At 47.0% G+C, this 19,434-nt stretch overlaps 1 protein-coding gene across 2 annotated transcripts in view; it reads left to right on the top strand.

Moving 5' to 3' along the window:
* The window catches only part of POGZ (pogo transposable element derived with ZNF domain), a 42,563-nt gene that overhangs the window by 13,012 nt on the left and 10,117 nt on the right, over positions 1-19,434 (top strand). For both annotated transcript variants that reach the window (XM_086866393.1, XM_086866394.1), the window contains exons 6-14: positions 966-1,175; positions 4,109-4,218; positions 6,726-7,036; positions 8,717-8,871; positions 10,174-10,274; positions 11,490-11,636; positions 14,538-14,672; positions 16,038-16,192; positions 18,196-18,336. In XM_086866393.1, coding sequence (XP_086722519.1) covers positions 966-1,175; positions 4,109-4,218; positions 6,726-7,036; positions 8,717-8,871; positions 10,174-10,274; positions 11,490-11,636; positions 14,538-14,672; positions 16,038-16,192; positions 18,196-18,336 — 1,465 coding nt within the window. The remainder of the gene's footprint in view (positions 1-965; positions 1,176-4,108; positions 4,219-6,725; positions 7,037-8,716; positions 8,872-10,173; positions 10,275-11,489; positions 11,637-14,537; positions 14,673-16,037; positions 16,193-18,195; positions 18,337-19,434) is intronic.

The following is a 19,434-nucleotide window of genomic DNA, read 5'->3' as shown; positions in this document are numbered from 1 at the left end:
ATTCCTGGTTTGAATTCCTTTGGAATTTTGTCCAAACATAGACTGGGAGATGAAGAGGACCTGAGGTGGTTTGGGGTCAAAAGGGGTTCAATTTGTGAATTCCTGGTTGGAATTCCATTGGAATTTCATCCAAACACAGACTGGGAGATGAGGAGAGTCTTGGGGTCAAAAGGGGGTCAATTTGTGAATTCCTGGTTGGAATTCCACCCAAACATAGACTGGGGGATGAGGAGAGTCTTGGGGTCAAAAGGGGGTCAATTTGTGAATTCCTGGTTGGAATTCCATTGGAATTCCACCCAAACATAGACTGGGAGATGAGGAGAGTCTTGAGGCACTTTGGGGTCAAAAGGGGTTCGATTTGTGAATTCCTGGTTGGAATTCCACCCAAACATAGACTGGGAGATGAAGAGGACCTGAGGTGGTTTGGGGTCAAAAGGGGTTTGATTTGTGAATTCCTGTCCGAAATTCCATTGGAATTCCACCCAAACATAGACTGGGAGATGAGGAGAGTCTTGGGGTCAAAAGGGGACAAAATGGGTTCGATTTGTGAATTCCTGGTTGGAATTCCATTGGAATTCCACCCAAACATAGACTGGGGAATGAGAACAGTCTTGGGGCAGTTTGGGGTCAAAAGGGGGTCAATTTGTGAATTCCTGGTTGGAATTCCATTGGAATTTCACCCAAACATAGACTGGGAGATGAGGAGAGTCTTGGGGCAGCTCAGGGTTAAAAGGGGTTCGATTTGTGAATTCCTGGTTGGAATTCCATCCAAACATAGACTGGGAGATGAGGAGAGTCTTGGGGTCAAAAGGGGGTCGATTTGTGAATTCCTGGTTGGAATTCCACCCAAACATAGATTGGGGGATGAGGAGAGTCTTGGGGTCAAAAGAGGGTCAATTTGTGAATTCCTGGCTGGAATTCCACTGGAACTCCACCCATTGGGAATTCTCTGTCTCCCGGCGCAGTGAGCATCGCCAGCTTCGTGACGGTGAAGCGCCCGGGCGTCCCCGGCGACGGCTCCGGCGGCCCCGAGGTCGCCAAGCTGGTGAACACGGTGGGCACGGTGCCATCGCTGGCCCCCGGCCCCGCCGCGCTGGCCGCGCCCAACTGCGGCCCCGGCGCCGGGCAGCAGCGCGGCACCGCCGAGGCCGCCGCCTCCTCCGCCCCCAGGAAAGGTAAAAAAAATCAAAAATCAGGGATTTGGTTTTTTAAATATTTTAAATTTAAGAGAAATCTGGGAATTGGCGGATGCGGGGAGGAGGGGATGGGGTTTTGGGGGTGTTCAGGGGGGTGGGGAGGAAAAAGGTTGGGGGGTTGTGTGGATTTCCTGTGGGAAATTTGGGGTGAATCCCAGAAATTTAATGGGATTTGGTGGGGAAATCTGGGGTGAATCCCATGGGATTTGGTGGTAAAATTGGGGGTGAATCCCGTGGGATTTGGTGGGGAAATTTGGGGTGAATCCCATGGGATTTGGTGGGGAAATTTGGGGTGAATCCCATAAATTTAATGGGATTTGGTGGGGAAATCTGGGGTGAATCCTGTGGGATTTGGTGGGAAATTTGGGGTGAATCCCATAAATTTAATGGGATTTGGTGGTAAAATTTGGGGTGAATCCCATAAATTTAATGGGATTTGGTGGGGAAATTTGGGGTGAATCCCATAAATTTAATGGGATTTGGTGGGGAAATTGGGGGTGAATCCCATAAATTTCATGGGATTTGGTGGGGAAATTTGGGGTGAGTCCCGTGGGATTTGGTGGGGAAATTTGGGGTGAGTCCCATAAATTTCATTGGATTTGGTGGGGAAATTTGGGGTGAATCCCATAAATTTCATTGGATTTGGTGGGGAAATTTGGGGTGAATCCCATAAATTTCATTGGATTTGGTGGGGAAATTTAGGGTGAATCCTGTGGGATTTGGTGGGAAATTTGGGGTGAATCCCATAAATTTCCATGGCATTGGGAACCCAAAATTGATTTATAAGCCCTCAAATATTTTATGGGATTTTTTATGGGATAAACCCAGGAAAAAGCTGGGAATTGGCGATTTTCTATGGGATAAACACGAGGAATTGGGAATTTTCTGCAGGATAAACCCAGGGAATTGGGAATTTTCCACAGGATAAGCGCAGGAATTTCAGGATTTTTTTGTGGGATAAACCTGGAGAATTGAGAATTTTCTACAGGAAAAATCCAGGAATTTCAGGATTTTCTAGGGGTTAAACCCAGGAATTTCAGGATTTTCTACACGAAAAAACCAGGAAATTTGGGATTTTCTACGTGAAAATCCAGGAATTTCAGGATTTTCTACATGAAAAACCAGGAATTTCAGGATTTTCTAGGGGTTAAACCCAGGAAATTCAGGATTTTCTACAGGATAAACGCAGGAAATTCAGGATTTTCTATGGGATAAACCCAGGAAATTTCAGAATTTTCTATGGGAAAAGCAGGGAATTGGGGATTTTCTACAGGATAAACATGGGAATTTCAGGATTTTCTATGGGACAAAAACAGGAATTTCAGGATTTTCTAGGGGTTAAGCCCAGGAAATCCAGGATTTTCTACACGAAAAAACCAGGAAATTGGGGGATTTTCTACATTAAAAACCCAGGAAATTCAGGATTTTCTACACGAAAAAACCAGGAATTTCAGGATTTTTTGTGGGATAAACCTGGTGAATTGAGAATTTTCTACATGAAAAACCCAGGAATTTCAGGATTTTCTACAGGATAAACGCAGGAAATTCAGGATTTTCTATGGGATAAACCCAGGAAATTTCAGAATTTTCTATGGGAAAAGCAGGGAATTGGGGATTTTCTACAGGATAAACATGGGAATTTCAGGATTTTCTACACGAAAACCCCAGGAAATTCAGGATTTTCTACATGAAAAACCCAGGAAATTCAGGATTTTCTACACGAAAAACCCAGGAAATTCAGGATTTTCTAGGGGTTAAGCCCAGGAAATCCAGGATTTTCTACACGAAAAAAACAGGAAATTGGGGGATTTTCTACATTAAAAACCCAGGAAATTCAGGATTTTCTATGGGAAAAGCAGGGAATTGGGGATTTTCTACAGGATAAACATGGGAATTTCAGGATTTTCTACACAAAAAACCCAAGAAATTTTGGATTTTCTACATGAAAAACCCAGGAATTTCAGGATTTTCTACACGAAAACCCAGGAAATTCAGGATTTTCTACAGGAAAAACCCAGGAATTTCAGGATTTTCTATGGGAAAAAACCAGGAATTTCAGGATTTTCTAGGGGTTAAACCCAGGAAATTCAGGATTTTCTACACGAAAAACCCAGGAAATTCAGGATTTTCTACATGAAAAACCCAGGAATTTCAGGATTTTCTAGGGGTTAAACCCAGGAATTTCAGGATTTTCTACACGAAAAACCCAGGAAATTCAGGATTTTCTACATGAAAAACCCAGGAATTTCAGGATTTTCTACACGAAAACCCAGGAAATTCAGGATTTTCTACAGGAAAAACCCAGGAATTTCAGGATTTTCTATGGGAAAAAACCAGGAATTTCAGGATTTTCTAGGGGTTAAACCCAGGAAATTCAGGATTTTCTACACGAAAAAAACAGGAAATTCAGGATTTTGTAGGGGTTAAACCCAGGAATTTCAGGATTTTCTAGGGGTTAAACCCAGGAATTTCAGGATTTTCTACATGAAAAACCCAGGAAATTCAGGATTTTCTACACGAAAAACCCAGGAAATTCAGGATTTTCTAGGGGTTAAACCCAGGAAATTCAGGATTTTCTACACGAAAAAACCAGGAAATTGGGGGATTTTCTACATTAAAAACCCAGGAAATTCAGGATTTTCTATGGGAAAAGCAGGGAATTGGGGATTTTCTACAGGATAAACATGGGAATTTCAGGATTTTCTAGGGGTTAAACCCAGGAATTTCAGAATTTTCTATGGGAAAAACCCAGGAAATTCAGGATTTTCTACACCAAAAACCCAAGAAATTTGGGATTTTTCTGCGTGAAAATTCCGGAATTTTATCTTTTTGGTGGGATAAAGCCCAGGGAATCCCTGGAGCAGGAACTGGGGGCTCTGATCTTCCTCCTCCTCCTCCTCCTGTGCCCGCAGGCAGCGCCTCGCCCGTGGCCGGGCTGGAGCTGCAGGACGGCGGCCGCAAGGTCTGTCCCCGCTGTGAGTCCCAGTTCCGCGTCACCGAGGCCCTGCGCGGACACATGTGTGTAAGTGCGCCCCAATTAGCCTAACGAGCGGCTAATTAACTGCAAACGGGGCTGGGCAGGGGGGGTAATTAACTCCAGACACAGCTAATGAGGGGGGAATTAACTCCTGACACGGCTAATGAGGGGGGAATTAACTGCAGACACAGTTAATGAGGGGGGAATCAACTCCTGACACAGCTAATGAGGGGGGGAATTAACTCCTGACACGGCTAATGAGGGGGTAATTAACTGCAGACACAGTTAATGATGGGGGTAATTAACTCCTGACACAGTTAATGAGGGGGTAATTAACTCCAGACACAGCTAATGAGGGGGGTAATTAACTCCAGACAGGGTTTGGGAGGGGGGAATTAACTCCTGACACGGCTAATGAGGGGGTAATTAACTCCAAACACAGCTAATGAGGGGGGTAATTAACTGCAGACGGGGCTGGGGAGGGGGGTAATTAACTCCTGACACAGCTGAGGGGAATTAACTCCTGACACAGCTAATGAGGGGGTAATTAACTCCAGACAGGGTTTGGGAGGGGGGTAATTAACTCCTGACACAGCTAATGAGGGGGGTAATTAACTGCAGACAGGATTTGGGAGGGGGTAATTAACTGCAGACGGGGATGGGGAGGGTGGAATCAACTCCAGACACAGTTAATGAGGAGGGAATTAACTGCAGACAGGGTTTGGGAGGGGGGTAATTAACTCCTGACACAGTTAATGAGGGGGTAATTAACTCCTGACAGGGTTTGGGAGGGGGGAATTAACTCCTGACACGGCTAATGAGGGGGTAATTAACTGCAGACACAGTTAATGAGGGGGCAATTGACTCCTGACACAGCTAATGAGGGGGGAATTAACTCCAGACACAGCTAATGAGGGGGTAATTAACTGCAGACACAGTTAATGAGGGGGTAATTAACTCCTGACACAGTTAATGAGGGGGGAATTAACTCCAGAAAGAGCCAATGAGGGGGTAATTAACTCCAGACACAGTTAATGAGGGGGTAATTAACTGCTGACACAGCTAATGAGGGGGGTAATTAACTCCAGACAGGGTTTGGGAGGGGGTAATTAACTCCTGACACAGTTAATGAGGGGGTAATTAACTGCAGACGGGGCTGGGCAGGGGGGAATCGACTCCTGACACGGCTAATGAGGGGGGTAATTAACTGCAGACATGGCTAATGAGGGGGGAATTAACTCCAGACACAGTTAATGAGGGGGTAATTAACTCCAGACAGGGTTTGGGAGGGGGGAATTAACTGCAGATGGGGCTGGGGAGGGGGGAATTAACTCCTGACACCGTTAATGAGGGGGGTAATTAACTCCAGACACGGCTAATGAGGGGGGAATTAACTCCTGACAGGGCTGGGGAGGGGGGAATTAACTCCAGACACAGCTGAGGGTAATTAACTCCAGACAAGGCTAATGAGGGGGTAATTAACTGCAGACAGGGATTGGCAGGGGGGAATTAACTCCAGACACAGTTAATGAGGGGGTAATTAACTGCAGACACAGTTAATGAGGGGGGTAATTAACTCCAGACACAGCTAATGAGGGGGTAATTAACTGCAGACACAGCTAATGAGGGGGTAATTAACTGCAGACATGGCTAATGAGGGGGGAATTAACTCCAGACACAGTTAATGAGGGGGTAATTAACTGCAGACACAGCTAATGAGGGGGGTAATTAACTGCAGACAGGGTTTGGGAGGGGGGTAATTAACTCCAGACACAGTTAATGAGGGGGGTAATTAACTCCTGACACGGCTAATGAGGGGGTAATTAACTCCAGACACGGCTAATGAGGGGGGAATTAACTCCTGACACAGTTAATGAGGGGCTAATTAACTGCAGACGGGGCTGGGCAGGGGGGAATCAACTCCTGACACAGCTAATGAGGGGGTAATTAACTGCAGACACAGTTAATGAGGGGGTAATTAACTGCAGACACAGCTAATGAGGGGGTAATTAACTGCAGACACAGGTGAGGGGGTAATTAACTCCAGACACACCTAATGAGGGGATAATTAACTCCAGACACACCTAATGAGGGGGGTAACCCCCATTAATCCCCCATTAATCCCCCATTAATTCCTCCATTAACCCCCATTAATCCCCCATTAATCCTCCATTAATTCCCCATTAATTCCCCATTAATTCCCCATTAATTCCCCCATTAACCCCCATTAATTCCCCATTAACCCCCCATTAATTTCCCATTAATCCCCCCATTAATTTCCCATTAATCCCCCCATTAATCCCCCATTAATTCCCCCATTAATCCCCCATTAATTCCCCCATTAACCCCCATTAACCCCCCATTAATTCCCCATTAATCCCCCATTAATTTCCCATTAACCCCCCATTAATTTCCCCATTACCCCCCATTAATTCCCCCATTAATTCCCCATTAACCCCCCATTAATTCCCCCATTAATTCCCCCATTAATTCCCATTAATTCCCTTTAATCCCCCCCACTCCCCCCCCAATTAACCCTTTCCCTCCCGCAGTACTGCTGCCCGGAACTGGTGGAATTCCTGAAGAAACGCAAATCCCTGGAAGCCGATCCCGCCCCTCCCTCTGCCCGAGCCCCCTCCCCATCCCCGGCCCCGGCGCCGGCCCCGGCCCCGACCCCTCCCAAGGCGGCTCCCGAGGGCTCCGAGCCCGGCGCCGACCCGGCCCAGGCCAAGCTCATCATGCTGGTGGACGAGTTCTACTACGGGCGCGACGGCGGCAAGGGCGCGGCGCTGCCGGCCTGCCCGCGCGTGCCGACCTCCTTCCGCTGCCCCCACTGCACCAAGCGCCTCAAGAACAACATCCGGTGAGCCTGGGGATGGGATGGGAACGGGAATGGGATGGGAATTGTCTGGGAATGGGATGGGATGGGATGGGAATGGGACGGGCAGAGGGCGCGGCGCTGCCGGCCTGCCCGCGCGTGCCCACCTCCTTCCGCTGCCCCCACTGCACCAAGCGCCTCAAGAACAACATCCGGTGAGCCTGGGATTGTCTGGGGATTGTCTGGGAATGGGAATTGTCTGGGAATTATCTGGGAATGGGAATGGGAATGGGATGGGATGGGAATGGGACGGGCAGAGGGCGCGGCGCTGCCGGCCTGCCCGCGCGTGCCGACCTCCTTCCGCTGCCCCCACTGCACCAAGCGCCTCAAGAACAACATCCGGTGAGCCTGGGGATGGGATGGGAACGGGAATGGGATGGGAATTGTCTGGGAATGGGAATGGGATGGGATGGGAATGGGACGGGCAGAGGGCGCGGCGCTGCCGGCCTGCCCGCGCGTGCCGACCTCCTTCCGCTGCCCCCACTGCACCAAGCGCCTCAAGAACAACATCCGGTGAGCCTGGGGATGGGATGGGGATTGTCTGGGAATGGGAATTGTTTGGGAATTGTCTGGGAATTGTCTGGGAATGGGATGGGAATGGGACGGGAATGGGATGGGAATGGGATGGGAATGGGATGGGAATGGGAATTGTCTGGGAATTGTCTGGGAATTACCTGAGAATTATCTGGGAATGGGATGGGAATGGGATGGGAATTGTCTGGGAATTGTCTGGGAATGGGATGGGATGGGATGGGAATGGGATGGGAATGGGAATTGTCTGGGAAATATCTGGGAATGGGATGGGAATGGGATGGGAATGGGATGGGAATGGGAATTGTCTGGGAAATATCTGGGAATTACCTGAGAATTATCTGGGAATGGGATGGGAATTGTCTGGGAATGGGAATTGTTTGGGAATTATCCGGGAATGGGATGGGAATTACTTGGGAATTGTCTGGGAATTGTCTGGGAATGGGATGGGAATGGGATGGGAATTATCTGGGAATGAGCAGGGAATGATGGGCAGTGGGATGTGGGCACCGCTGCCCCCACTGCACCGAGCGCCTCAAGAACAACATCCGGTGAGCTGGGGATTGGGAATTACTTGGGAATGGGATGGGAATTACCTGGGAATGGGATGGGAATGGGATGGGAATGGGATGGGAATGGGAATTATCTGGGAATGGGATGGGAATGGGATGGGAATGGGATGGGAATGGGAATTATCTGGGAATGGGATGGGAATGGGATGGGAATGGGATGGGAATGGGAATTATCTGGGAATGGGATGGGAATTATCTGGGAATTGTCTGGGAATGAGATGGGAATGAGCAGGGAATGATGGGCAGTGGGATGTGGGCACCGCTGCCCCCACTGCACTCCAAGGAGGAATCACCCAGGAATTACCCAGGAATCACCCAGGAATCACCCAGGAATCACCCAGGAATAACCCTGGAATAACCCTGGAATAACCCTGGAATCACCCAGGAATCACCCTGGAATCACCCTGGAATCACCCAGGAATAACCCTGGAATAACCCTGGAATCACCCTGGAATCACCCAGGAATCACCCAGGAATCACCCAAAACCCAACGGGAAACGATTCCCAGAGCGACTTTTCCCGGGATGAGGAGCGGGAATATCCCGGAATTTCATCCCTGCAGGTTCATGAACCACATGAAGCACCACGTGGAGCTGGACCAGCAGAACGGCGAGGTGGACGTTCACACCATCTGCCAGCACTGCTACCGCCACTTCAGCACCCCCTTCCAGCTGCAGTGCCACCTGGAGAACGTGCACAGCCCCTACGAGTCCAGCAGTCAGTGCTTTCCCGGGAATTCTTCACCCTTAAATTGGGAATTCCCTCCTGGATTTAGTGGGAATTCATGCAGGGAAAGCTGTCACCTCATGGTCGAGGTCACCACAGAATCCTCCCCAAATCCCACCCGAGTTCCATTTCAGCTCCTCCTGGGGAGCATCCACAGCTCCCAAACTCCTCCAGGAATTGCTTTCCTGGGAATTTTTATCCTTAAGTTGGGAATTCCCTCCTGGATTTATTGGGAATTCATGCAGGGAAAACCCTGGCTCATCGGTCGAGGTCACCAAAAAATCCTCCCCAAATCCCATCCGAGTTCCATTTCAGCTCCTCCTGGGGAGCATCCACAGCTCCCAAACTCATCCAGGAATTGCTTTCCCGGGAATTCTTCATCCTTAAATTGGGAATTCCCTCCTGGATTCAGTGGGAATTCATGCAGGGAAAGCTGTCACCTCATGGTCGAGGTCACCACAGAATCCACCCCAAATCCCACCCGAGTTCCATTTCAGCTCCTCCTGGGGAGCATCCACAGCTCCCAAACTCCTCCAGGAATTGCTTTCCTGGGAATTTTTCACCCTTAAATTGGGAATTCCCTCCTGGATTTAGTGGGAATTCAGGAAAACCTTGACTCCTTGATCGAGGTCACCGAAGGATCTTCCCCAAATCCCACCCGAGTTCCATTTCTCCAGCCCCAGCTCCTCCTGGGGAGCATCCACAGCTCCCAAACTCCTCCAGGAATTGCTTTCCTGGGAATTCTTCATCCTTAAATTGGGAATTCCCTCCTGGATTCAGTGGGAATTCCAGGAAAACTCGGACTCCTTGGTCAAGGTCACCAAAAAATCCTCCCCAAATCCCACCCGAGTTCCAATTCAGCTCCTCCTGGGGAGCATCCACAGCTCCCAAACTCATCCAGGAATTGTTTTCCTGGGAATTTTCACCCTTAAGTTGGGAATTCCCTCCTGGATTTATTGGGAATTCCAGGAAAACTCGGACTCCTTGGTCAAGGTCACCAAAAAATCCTCCCCAAATCCCACCCGAGTTCCAATTCAGCTCCTCCTGGGGAGCATCCACAGCTCCCAAACTCCTCCAGGAATTGCTTTCCTGGGAATTTTTCATCCTTAAATTGGGAATTCCCTCCTGGATTTATTGGGAATTCATCCAGGGAAAGCTTTCACCTCATGATCTCCCTTCCCAGGAATCTTTCATCCTTAAACTGGGATAAATCCCCCCCTTTCCCCCCCACCCCTCAATCTCCCACTTTTCCCAACTTTTTCCCCTTTTTTCCCGGTTTTTTTTTGGGAACAGCCAAGTGCAAGATCTGCGAGTGGGCGTTTGAGAGCGAGCCGCTCTTCCTGCAGCACATGAAGGACACCCACAAACCCGGAGAGATGCCCTACGTCTGCCAGGTAGGGAAAAATCCTGGAATTCCCACCTGGAATTCCCAATTCCACACCCAGAAATCACGGAGTCGTTCCCTGCCTGTGCCAGATACCGAAATTCCCGGGATTTGGGACCCAGAAATGCCCCAAAATTCTGATTTTTGCCCCCAAAATAATTCCTGAAGGTGCCCTACGTCTGCCAGGTAGGGAAAAATCCTGGAATTCCCACCTGGAATTCCCAATTCCGCCCCCAAAAATCACGGAGTCCCTGCCTGTGCCAGATACCGAAATTCCCGGGATTTGGGACCCAGAAATGCCCCAAAATTCTGATTTTTGGCCCTAAAACAACTCAAAATAATTCCTGAAGGTTCCCTACGTCTGCCAGGTAGGGAAAAATCCTGGAATTCCCACCTGGAATTCCCAATTCCACACCCAAAAATCACGGAGTCGTTCCCTGCCTGTGCCAGATACCGAAATTCCCGGGATTTGGTGCCCAGAAATGCCCCAAAATTCTGATTTTTGCCCCAAAATAATTCCTGAAGGTTCCCTAAGTGTGGCAGGAATGGAAAATTCCCGGAATTCCCACCTGGAATTCCCAATTCCGCACCCAGAAATCACAGAGTCGTTCCCTGCCTGTGCCAGATAACGAAATTTTTCCCTGGAATTTTCCCCTGGAAATTTCCCTGGAATTTTCCCGTGGAATTTTTCCCTGGAATTTTCCCGTGGAATTTTTCCCTGAAATTTTCCCCTGAAATTTTCCCCTGGAATTTTCCCCTGGAAATTTCCCTGGAACTTTTCCCTGGAATTTTCCCCTGGAATAATTTCCCCCTGGAATTTTTCCCTGGAATTTTTCCCTGAAAATTTCCCTGGGATTTTTCCCTGGGATTTTTCCCTAGAATTTTTCCCTGGAAATTCCCCCTGGAAATTTCCCCTGGAATTTTCCCCTGGAATAATTTTCCCCAGGAAATTTCCCTGGAACTTTTCCCTGGAATTTCCCCCTGGAATTTTTCCCTGGAATTTCCCCCTGGAATTTTTCCCTGGGATTTTCCCCTGGAAATTTCCCCTGGGATTTTCCCCTGGAATTTTCCCCTGGAAATTTCCCTGAAATTTTCCTCTGGAATTTTTCCCTGAAATTTTCCCCTGAAATTTTCCCAATGGAATTTTCCCCTGGAATTTTCCCCTGGGATTTTTCCCTGGAATAATTTCCCCCTGGAATGATTTCCCTCTGGAATTCCGTCCCAGGTGTGCCAGTACCGCTCGTCGCTGTACTCGGAGGTGGACAGCCACTTCCGGCTGAGCCACGAGGACACGCGGCACCTGCTGTGCCCCTACTGCCTCAAGGTGTTCAAGAACGGCAACGCCTTCCAGCAGCACTTCATGAGGCACCAGGTCAGCCCGGAATTCCATGGAAAAATGGGATTTCGGGAATTCCGGACCCACAGAGATCGCGGGGTTTGAGAGGGGAGGTTTGGGTTTGGGAGTTTTGGGTTTGGGTTTGGGAATTGACTCGAGGTGTTCAAGAACGGCGACGCCTTCCAGCAGCACTTCATGAGGCACCAGGTCAGCCCGGAATTCCCAGGTTTTTTATGGAATTCCCATGGAAAAACGGGATTTCGGGAATTCCGGACCCACAGAGATCGCGGGGTTTGAGAGGGGAGTTTTGGGTTTGGGTTTGGGAATTGCCTCGAGGTGTTCAAGAACGGCGACGCCTTCCAGCAGCACTTCATGAGGCACCAGGTCAGCCCGGAATTCCATGGAAAAACGGGATTTGGGGAATTCCGAACGGTCGGAGAACGCGGGGTTCGAGAGGGGAGTTTTGGGTTTGGGAGTTTTGGGTTTGGGTTTGGGAATTGCCTCGAGGTGTTCAAGAACGGCAACGCCTTCCAGCAGCGCTTCATGAGGCACCAGGTCAGCCCGGAATTCCCAGGTTTTTTATGGAATTCCCAGGTTTTTTATGGAATTCCCATGGAAAAACGGGATTTCGGGAATTCCGGACCCACAGAGATCGCGGGTTTCGAGAGGGGAGTTTTGGGTTTGGGTTTGGGAATTGCCTCGAAGCGTTTCGGGAATGGTGACGCCTTCCAGCAGCGCTTCATGAGGCACCAGGTCAGCCCGGAATTCCATGGGAATTCCATGGAAAAACGGGATTTTGGGAATTCCAGACCCTCGGAGATGGCGGGGTTTGAGAGGGGAGGTTTGGGTTTGGTGTTTTGGGTTTGGGTGTTTTGGGTTTGGGTTTGGGAATTGATTCGAGGCGTTTCGGGAATGGTGACGCCTTCCAGCAGCGCTTCATGAGGCACCAGGTCAGCCCGGAATTCCCAGGTTTTTTATGGAATTCCCAGGTTTTTTATGGAATTCCCATGGAAAAACATCATTTTGGGAATTCCGGACCCTCGGAGATCGCGGGGTTCGAGAGGGGAGGTTTGGGTTTGGGAGTTTTGGGTTTGGGAGTTTTGGGTTTGGGTTTGGGAATTGACTCGAGGTGTTCAGGAACGGCGACGCAGGAGGCGCCAGGTGAGCCCGGAATTCCCAGATTTTTTATGGAATTCCCAGGTTTTTTAATGGAATTCCCAGATTTTTTTAAAATGGAATTCCCAGGTTTTTTAATGGAATTCCCAGATTTTTTAATGGAATTCCCAGATTTTTTTAAAATGGAATTCCCAGGTTTTTTATGGAATTCCCAGATTTTTTAATGGAATTCCCAGATTTTTTTAAAATGGAATTCCCAGGTTTTTTATGGAATTCCCAGGTTTTTTATGGAATTCCCAGAATTCCTAATTCTCTGCAGAAGAAGAGCGTGTGCCACTGCAACAAGCGCCGCCCGCAGTTCCAACACCTCCCTAATAAATTATTAATAACTCCCTAATAACCAATAATAAATAATTAATTAATGCCTAATTAATTATTATTAATTAATTAGCGCTAATTACGGGTTTCTCTGCAGAAGAAGAGCGTGTACCACTGCAACAAGCGCCGCCTGCAGTTCCAACACCTCCCTAATAAATTATTAATAACTACCTAATAACCAATAATAATAACACCTCCCTAATAAACCACTGACAACTCCCTAATAGTCAATAAATAATAAATAATTAATGCATAATTAATTACTATTAATTAATTAACGCTAATTATGGGTTTCTCTGCAGAAGAAGAGCGTGTGCCACTGCAACAAGCGCCACCTGCAGTTCCAACACCTCCCTAATAAATGATTAATAACTGCCTAATAATCAATAATAATAACACCTCCCTAATAAACCATTGACAACTCCCTAATAATCAATAATTAATAAATAATTAATGCCTAATTAATTATTATTAATTAATTAGCACTAATTACGGGTTTCTCTGCAGCAGAAGAGCGTGTACCACTGCAACAAGCGCCGCCTGCAGTTCCAACACCTCCCTAATAAATTATTAATAACTACCTAATAACCAAAAATAAATAAATAAATAATGCATAATTAATTATTATTAACTAATTAACGCTAATTACGGGTTTCTGTGCAGAAGAAAAGCGTGTACCACTGCAACAAGCGCCGCCCGCAGTTCCAACACCTCCCTAATCAACCACTGACAACTCCCTAATAGTCAATAATTAATAAATAATTAATGCCTAATTAATTATTATTAATTAATTAACGCTAATTACGGGTTTCTGTGCAGAAGAAGAGCGTGTACCACTGCAACAAGTGCCGCCTGCAGTTCCAACACCTCCCTAATCAACCACTGACAACTCCCTAATAGTCAATAATTAATAAATAATTAATGTCTAATTAATTATTACTAATTAATTAACGCTAATTACGGGTTTCTGTGCAGAAGAAGAGCGTGTGCCACTGCAACAAGCGCCGCCTGCAGTTCCAACACCTCCCTAATAAATTATTAATAACTACCTAATAACCAAAAATAAATAAATAAATAATGCATAATTAATTATTATTAACTAATTAACGCTAATTACGGGTTTCTGTGCAGAAGAAAAGCGTGTACCACTGCAACAAGCGCCGCCCGCAGTTCCAACACCTCCCTAATCAACCACTGACAACTCCCTAATAGTCAATAATTAATAAATAATTAATGCCTAATTAATTATTATTAATTAATTAACGCTAATTACGGGTTTCTGTGCAGAAGAAGAGCGTGTACCACTGCAACAAGTGCCGCCTGCAGTTCCAACACCTCCCTAATCAACCACTGACAACTCCCTAATAGTCAATAATTAATAAATAATTAATGTCTAATTAATTATTACTAATTAATTAACGCTAATTACGGGTTTCTGTGCAGAAGAAGAGCGTGTACCACTGCAACAAGTGCCGCCTGCAGTTCCTGTTTGCCAAGGACAAGATCGAGCACAAGCTGCAGCACCACAAAACCTTCCGCAAACCCAAACAGCTCGAGGGGCTCAAACCCGGCACCAAGGCACGCAATTCCCGCAATTCCCGCAAGAATTCCCGGAATTCCCGCAATTCCCGGGGTTTTTCCTGCTCCCCGGGGCTGGTGGGGGAAAGGGGAGGTGGGGATTGGTGGGGTTTTAATGGTGGGTTTGGTTTAATTTTAATTGATTTGGGGGTTTAATGGGATTTGTTGGGTGTTTAATGGGATTTATTGGGAGTTTAATGGGATTTATTGGGGATTGATGGGATTCATTGGGAATTTAATGGGATTAATTGGGAATTTAATGGGATTTATTGGGGATTGATGGGATTCATTGGGAATTTAATGGGATTTATTGGGAATTTAATGGGATTTATTGGATTGATAGGATTGATGGGATTTATTGGGAATTTAATGGAATTCATTGGGAATTTAATGGGATTCATTGGGTGTTCAATGAGATTTATTTGGAATTTAATGGGATTTATTGGGAGTTTAATGGGATTTGTTGGGGATTTAATGGGATTTATTGGATTTATAAGATTGATGGGATTTATTGGGAATTTAATGAGATTTATTGGGAATTTAATGGGATTTGTTGGGAATTTAATGGGATTTGTTGGGAATTTAGTGGGATTTGTAGGGAATTTAATGGGATTTATTGGATTTATAAGATTGATGGGATTTATTGGGTGTTCAATGGGATTTATTGGGAATTTAATGGGATTCATTGGGAATTTAATGGGATTTATTGGATTGATAGGATTGATGGGATTTATTGGGGATTGATGGGATTTGTTGGGAATTCAATGGGATTTGTTGGGGATTTAATGGGATTTATTGGGAATTTAATGGGATTTATTGGGAATTTAATGGGAATTCATTGGGAATTCAATGGGATTCATTTGGAATTTAATGGGATTTGTTGGGAATTCAATGGGATTTTTGGGAATTCAGTGGGATATATTGGGAATTTAATGGGATTTATTGGGAATTCAATGGGATTTATTGGGAATTCATTGGGAATTCAGTGGGATTCCTGGGAATTCAACGGGATTAACTGAACATTTTACGGAACTCCTTGGGTGTTTTCTTGGATTGTTTTTTCCATGGAATGAACCGGGCATTCCACGGAATTCACTCGGTTTTCCATGGGATTCCATGGATATTTCATCAGATTCACGAGGATTCCGAGCAATTAATTGGATATTCCACGGAATTAATTAACGATTTCCTGGAATTCAGGGGCTGTTCCCTGTAATTAACGGGATATTTTACAGAATTCATGGAATATTCCGTTTAATTAATCGTTTATTTTATGGAATTGATGGGGAATTCACCGGATGGGGAATTCATCCAGATTTCTTGTGGAAAATCCCCATTTTTTCCCTGATTTCTGTGTTTTTCCAGGTGACGATCCGGGCGTCGCGGGGCCAGCCCCGCTCGCTGCCCCTGGAATCCTCCCAGGGGATGGGCCCGGATGCGGCTCCGCTGGGATCCTGCTCCGACCCCCAGCCCCTCTTCCTGTGCCACCGCAACGCGCCCCGCAGGGCCGGCAAGAAAACGTCAGCGCCGCTCCCCTCTGCGGGGGAAAAACGGGGTTTGGGGGGAAAAAACGGGGGGGTTTGGGGAAAAAAACGGGAGTTTGGGGAAAAAAACGGGGGTTTGGGGAAAAAAAACGGGGGAAAAATGGGGGGTTTGGGGAAAAAAACAGGGGTTTGGGGAAGAAAACGGGGGAAAAATGGGAGTTAGGGGGGAAAAAACGGGGGTTTGGGGGGGAAAATGGGGGTTTTGGGAAAAAAAATGGGGGTTTGGGGGAAAAAAACGGGGGTTTGGGGGGAAAAAACGTGGGAAAAATGGGGATTTTGGGGAAGAAAACGGGGGAAAAATGGGGGGAAAAACGGGGGTTTGGGGGGAAAAAACGGGGGTTTGGGGAAAAAAATGGGAGTTTGGGGGGGGAAAATGGGGGTTTGGGGAAAAAAACGGGGGTTTGGGGGGAAAAAACGGGGGTTTGGGGGGAAAAAACGGGGGTTTGGGGAAAAAACCGGGGGAAAAATGGGGGTTTTGGGGAAAAAAACGGGGGAAAAATGGGGGTTTGGGGAAAAAACGGGGGAAAAATGGGGGTTTGGGGAAAAAAACGGGGGTTTGGGGGGAAAAAATGGGGGTTTGGGGGGAAAAATTGGGGGAAAAATGGGGATTTTGGGGAAAAAACAGGGGAAAAATGGGGGTTTGGGGAAAAAACGGGAGAAAAATGGGGGTTTGGGGAAAAAAACGGGGGTTTGGGAAAAAACGGGGGTTTGGGGGGAAAAAACGGGGGTTTGGGGGGAAAAAACGGGGGAAAAATGGGGGTTTTGGGGAAAAAAACGGGGGAAAAATGGGGGTTTGGGGAAAAAACGGGGGAAAAATGGGGGTTTGGGGAAAAAAACGGGGGTTTGGGGGGAAAAAATGGGGGTTTGGGGGGAAAAATTGGGGGAAAAATGGGGATTTTGGGGAAAAAACAGGGGAAAAATGGGGGTTTGGGGAAAAAACGGGAGAAAAATGGGGGTTTGGGGAAAAAAACGGGGGTTTGGGAAAAAACGGGGGTTTGGGGGGAAAAAACGGGGGTTTGGGGGGAAAAAACGGGGGAAAAATGGGGGTTTTGGGGAAAAATACGGGGGTTTGGGGGAAAAAATGGGGGTTTGGGGGGGGAAAATGGGAGTTTGGGGGGGGAAAATGGGAGTTTGGGGAAAAAAGCGGGGGGAAAATGGGGATTTTGGGAAAAAACGGGGGTTTGGGGGGAAAAAACGGGGGTTTTGGGAAAAAAAACGGGGGAAAAATGGGGATTTTGGGGAAAAAAACGGGGGTTTGGGGGGAAAAACGGGGGTTTGGGGGGGAAAATGGGAGTTTGGGGGGAAAATGGGAATTTTGGGGGAAAAATGGGAGTTTGGGAAAAAAAATGGGAGTTTGGGGGGGAAAAATGGGGATTTTGGGAAAAAAACCGGGGGTTTGGGGGGAAAAATGGGGATTTTGGGAAAAAAAACGGGGGTTTGGGGGGGAAAAACGGGAGGTTGGGGGGAAAAACGGGGATTTTGGGAAAAAATGGGAGTTTTTTGAGAAAAAAACCAGGAATTTTGGGGGGGGAAATGGGAGTTTTGGGGGGGAAAATGGGAATTTTGGGGAAAAAAATGGGAGTTTGGGAAAAAAAATGGGAATTTTGGGGGGAAAATGGGAGTTTGGGGGGAAAATTTGGGAATTCTGGGAAAAATTGGGGAGTTTTGGGATAAAATTTGGGAATTCCAAGGGGAAGAAAAGATGGGAATTCTGGGCTTGGTTTGAGATCCCAGAAAATCCGGGAAAGGTGGAGCTGGAAAAAACCAGGAAACCGAGGCTGGAATTCCAAATTGGAATTTATCGATAATATTCAATCGATTCCTATTGATTAATTTGAAATAATAATCAATTTATAAGAAACAACAAACCCCAAACCTTCCAAATCCCACCCTTTTCACCCCGAGCTGTCTCCAACCCCAGAAAAGCTTCCCAAAACGGGGATTTTTAGGGATTTTCCCGTTTTTTTGGTGCGGTTCAGGTGCGGCCTGGGCCGTCAGACGTGTCTGGAGTGCAGCTTCGAGATCCCAGATTTCCCCAACCACTTCCCCACCTACGTGCACTGCTCCCTGTGCCGCTACAGCACCTGCTGCTCCCGCGCCTACGCCAACCACATGATCAAGTAGGGGGTTTTGGGGGGAAAAACGGGGATTTTGGGAAAAAACCGGGAAAAAAACAGCAAAAGACAGGGAAAAAATGGGGAAAAAATGGGGAAAGTTGGGGGAAAATGGAAGGAAAATTGGGGATTTCCTGGTGCTCCCGCGCCTACGCCAACCACATGATCAAGTAGGGCGTTTTGGGGGGAAAAACGGGGATTTTGGGAAAAAACGGGGAAAAAAAAGAGGAAAAATGGGGAAAAAATGGTGAAAATTGGGGGAAAAAATGGGGAAAAAATGCAGAGTTCTTGGGGGAAAATGAAAGGAAAATTGGGGATTTCCTGCTGCTCCCGCGCCTACGCCAACCACATGATCAAGTAGGGGGTTTTGGGGGGAAAAACGGGGATTTTGGGAAAAAACCGGGGAAAAAAACGGTGAAAAAATGAGGAAAAACGGTGGAAAAATGGTGAAAATTGGGGGAAAATGAAAGGGAAATTGGGGATTTCCTGGTGCTCCTGTGCCTACGGCAGCCACGTGATCAAGTAGGGATTTTGGGGGGAAAAACGGGGATTTTGGGAAAAAAACGGGGAAAAAAATGGTGGAAAAATGGGGAAAAAATGGGGAAAAAATGGTGAAAATTGGGGAAAAATGGAAGGAAAATGGGGAAATTCCTGTTGGTCTTGTGTGTGTGACAACCACGTGATCAAGTAGGGATTTTGGGGGGAAAAACGGGGATTTTGGGAAAAAAATGGGAAAAAAAACGGTGAAAAAATGAGGAAAAACGGGGAAAAAATGGGGAAAAAATGGTGAAAAAATGCAGAGTTCTTGGGGGAAAATGAAAGGAAAATGGGGAAATTCCTGTTGGTCTTGTATGTGTGACAACCACATGATCAAGTAGGGGGTTTTGGGGGGAAAAACGGGGATTTTGGGAAAAAACCGGGGAAAAAACGGTGGAAAAATGGGGAAAAACGGCAAAAAACAGGGAAAAAATGGGGAAAAAATGGTGGAAGTTGGGGAAAAATGGAAGGGAAATTGGGGATTTCCTGGTGCTCCCACGCCTACGCCAACCACATGATCAAGTAGGGATTTTGGGGGGAAAAACGGGGATTTTGGGAAAAAACGGG

Source organism: Cyanistes caeruleus, chromosome 30 (assembly GCF_971803275.1).
Source record: "Cyanistes caeruleus chromosome 30, bCyaCae1.hap1.1, whole genome shotgun sequence".
NCBI classification, from domain to species: domain Eukaryota; kingdom Metazoa; phylum Chordata; class Aves; order Passeriformes; family Paridae; genus Cyanistes; species Cyanistes caeruleus.
The sequence above is the reverse complement of the archived record's forward strand: the minus strand, read 5'-3'. Positions and strand labels throughout refer to the sequence as shown.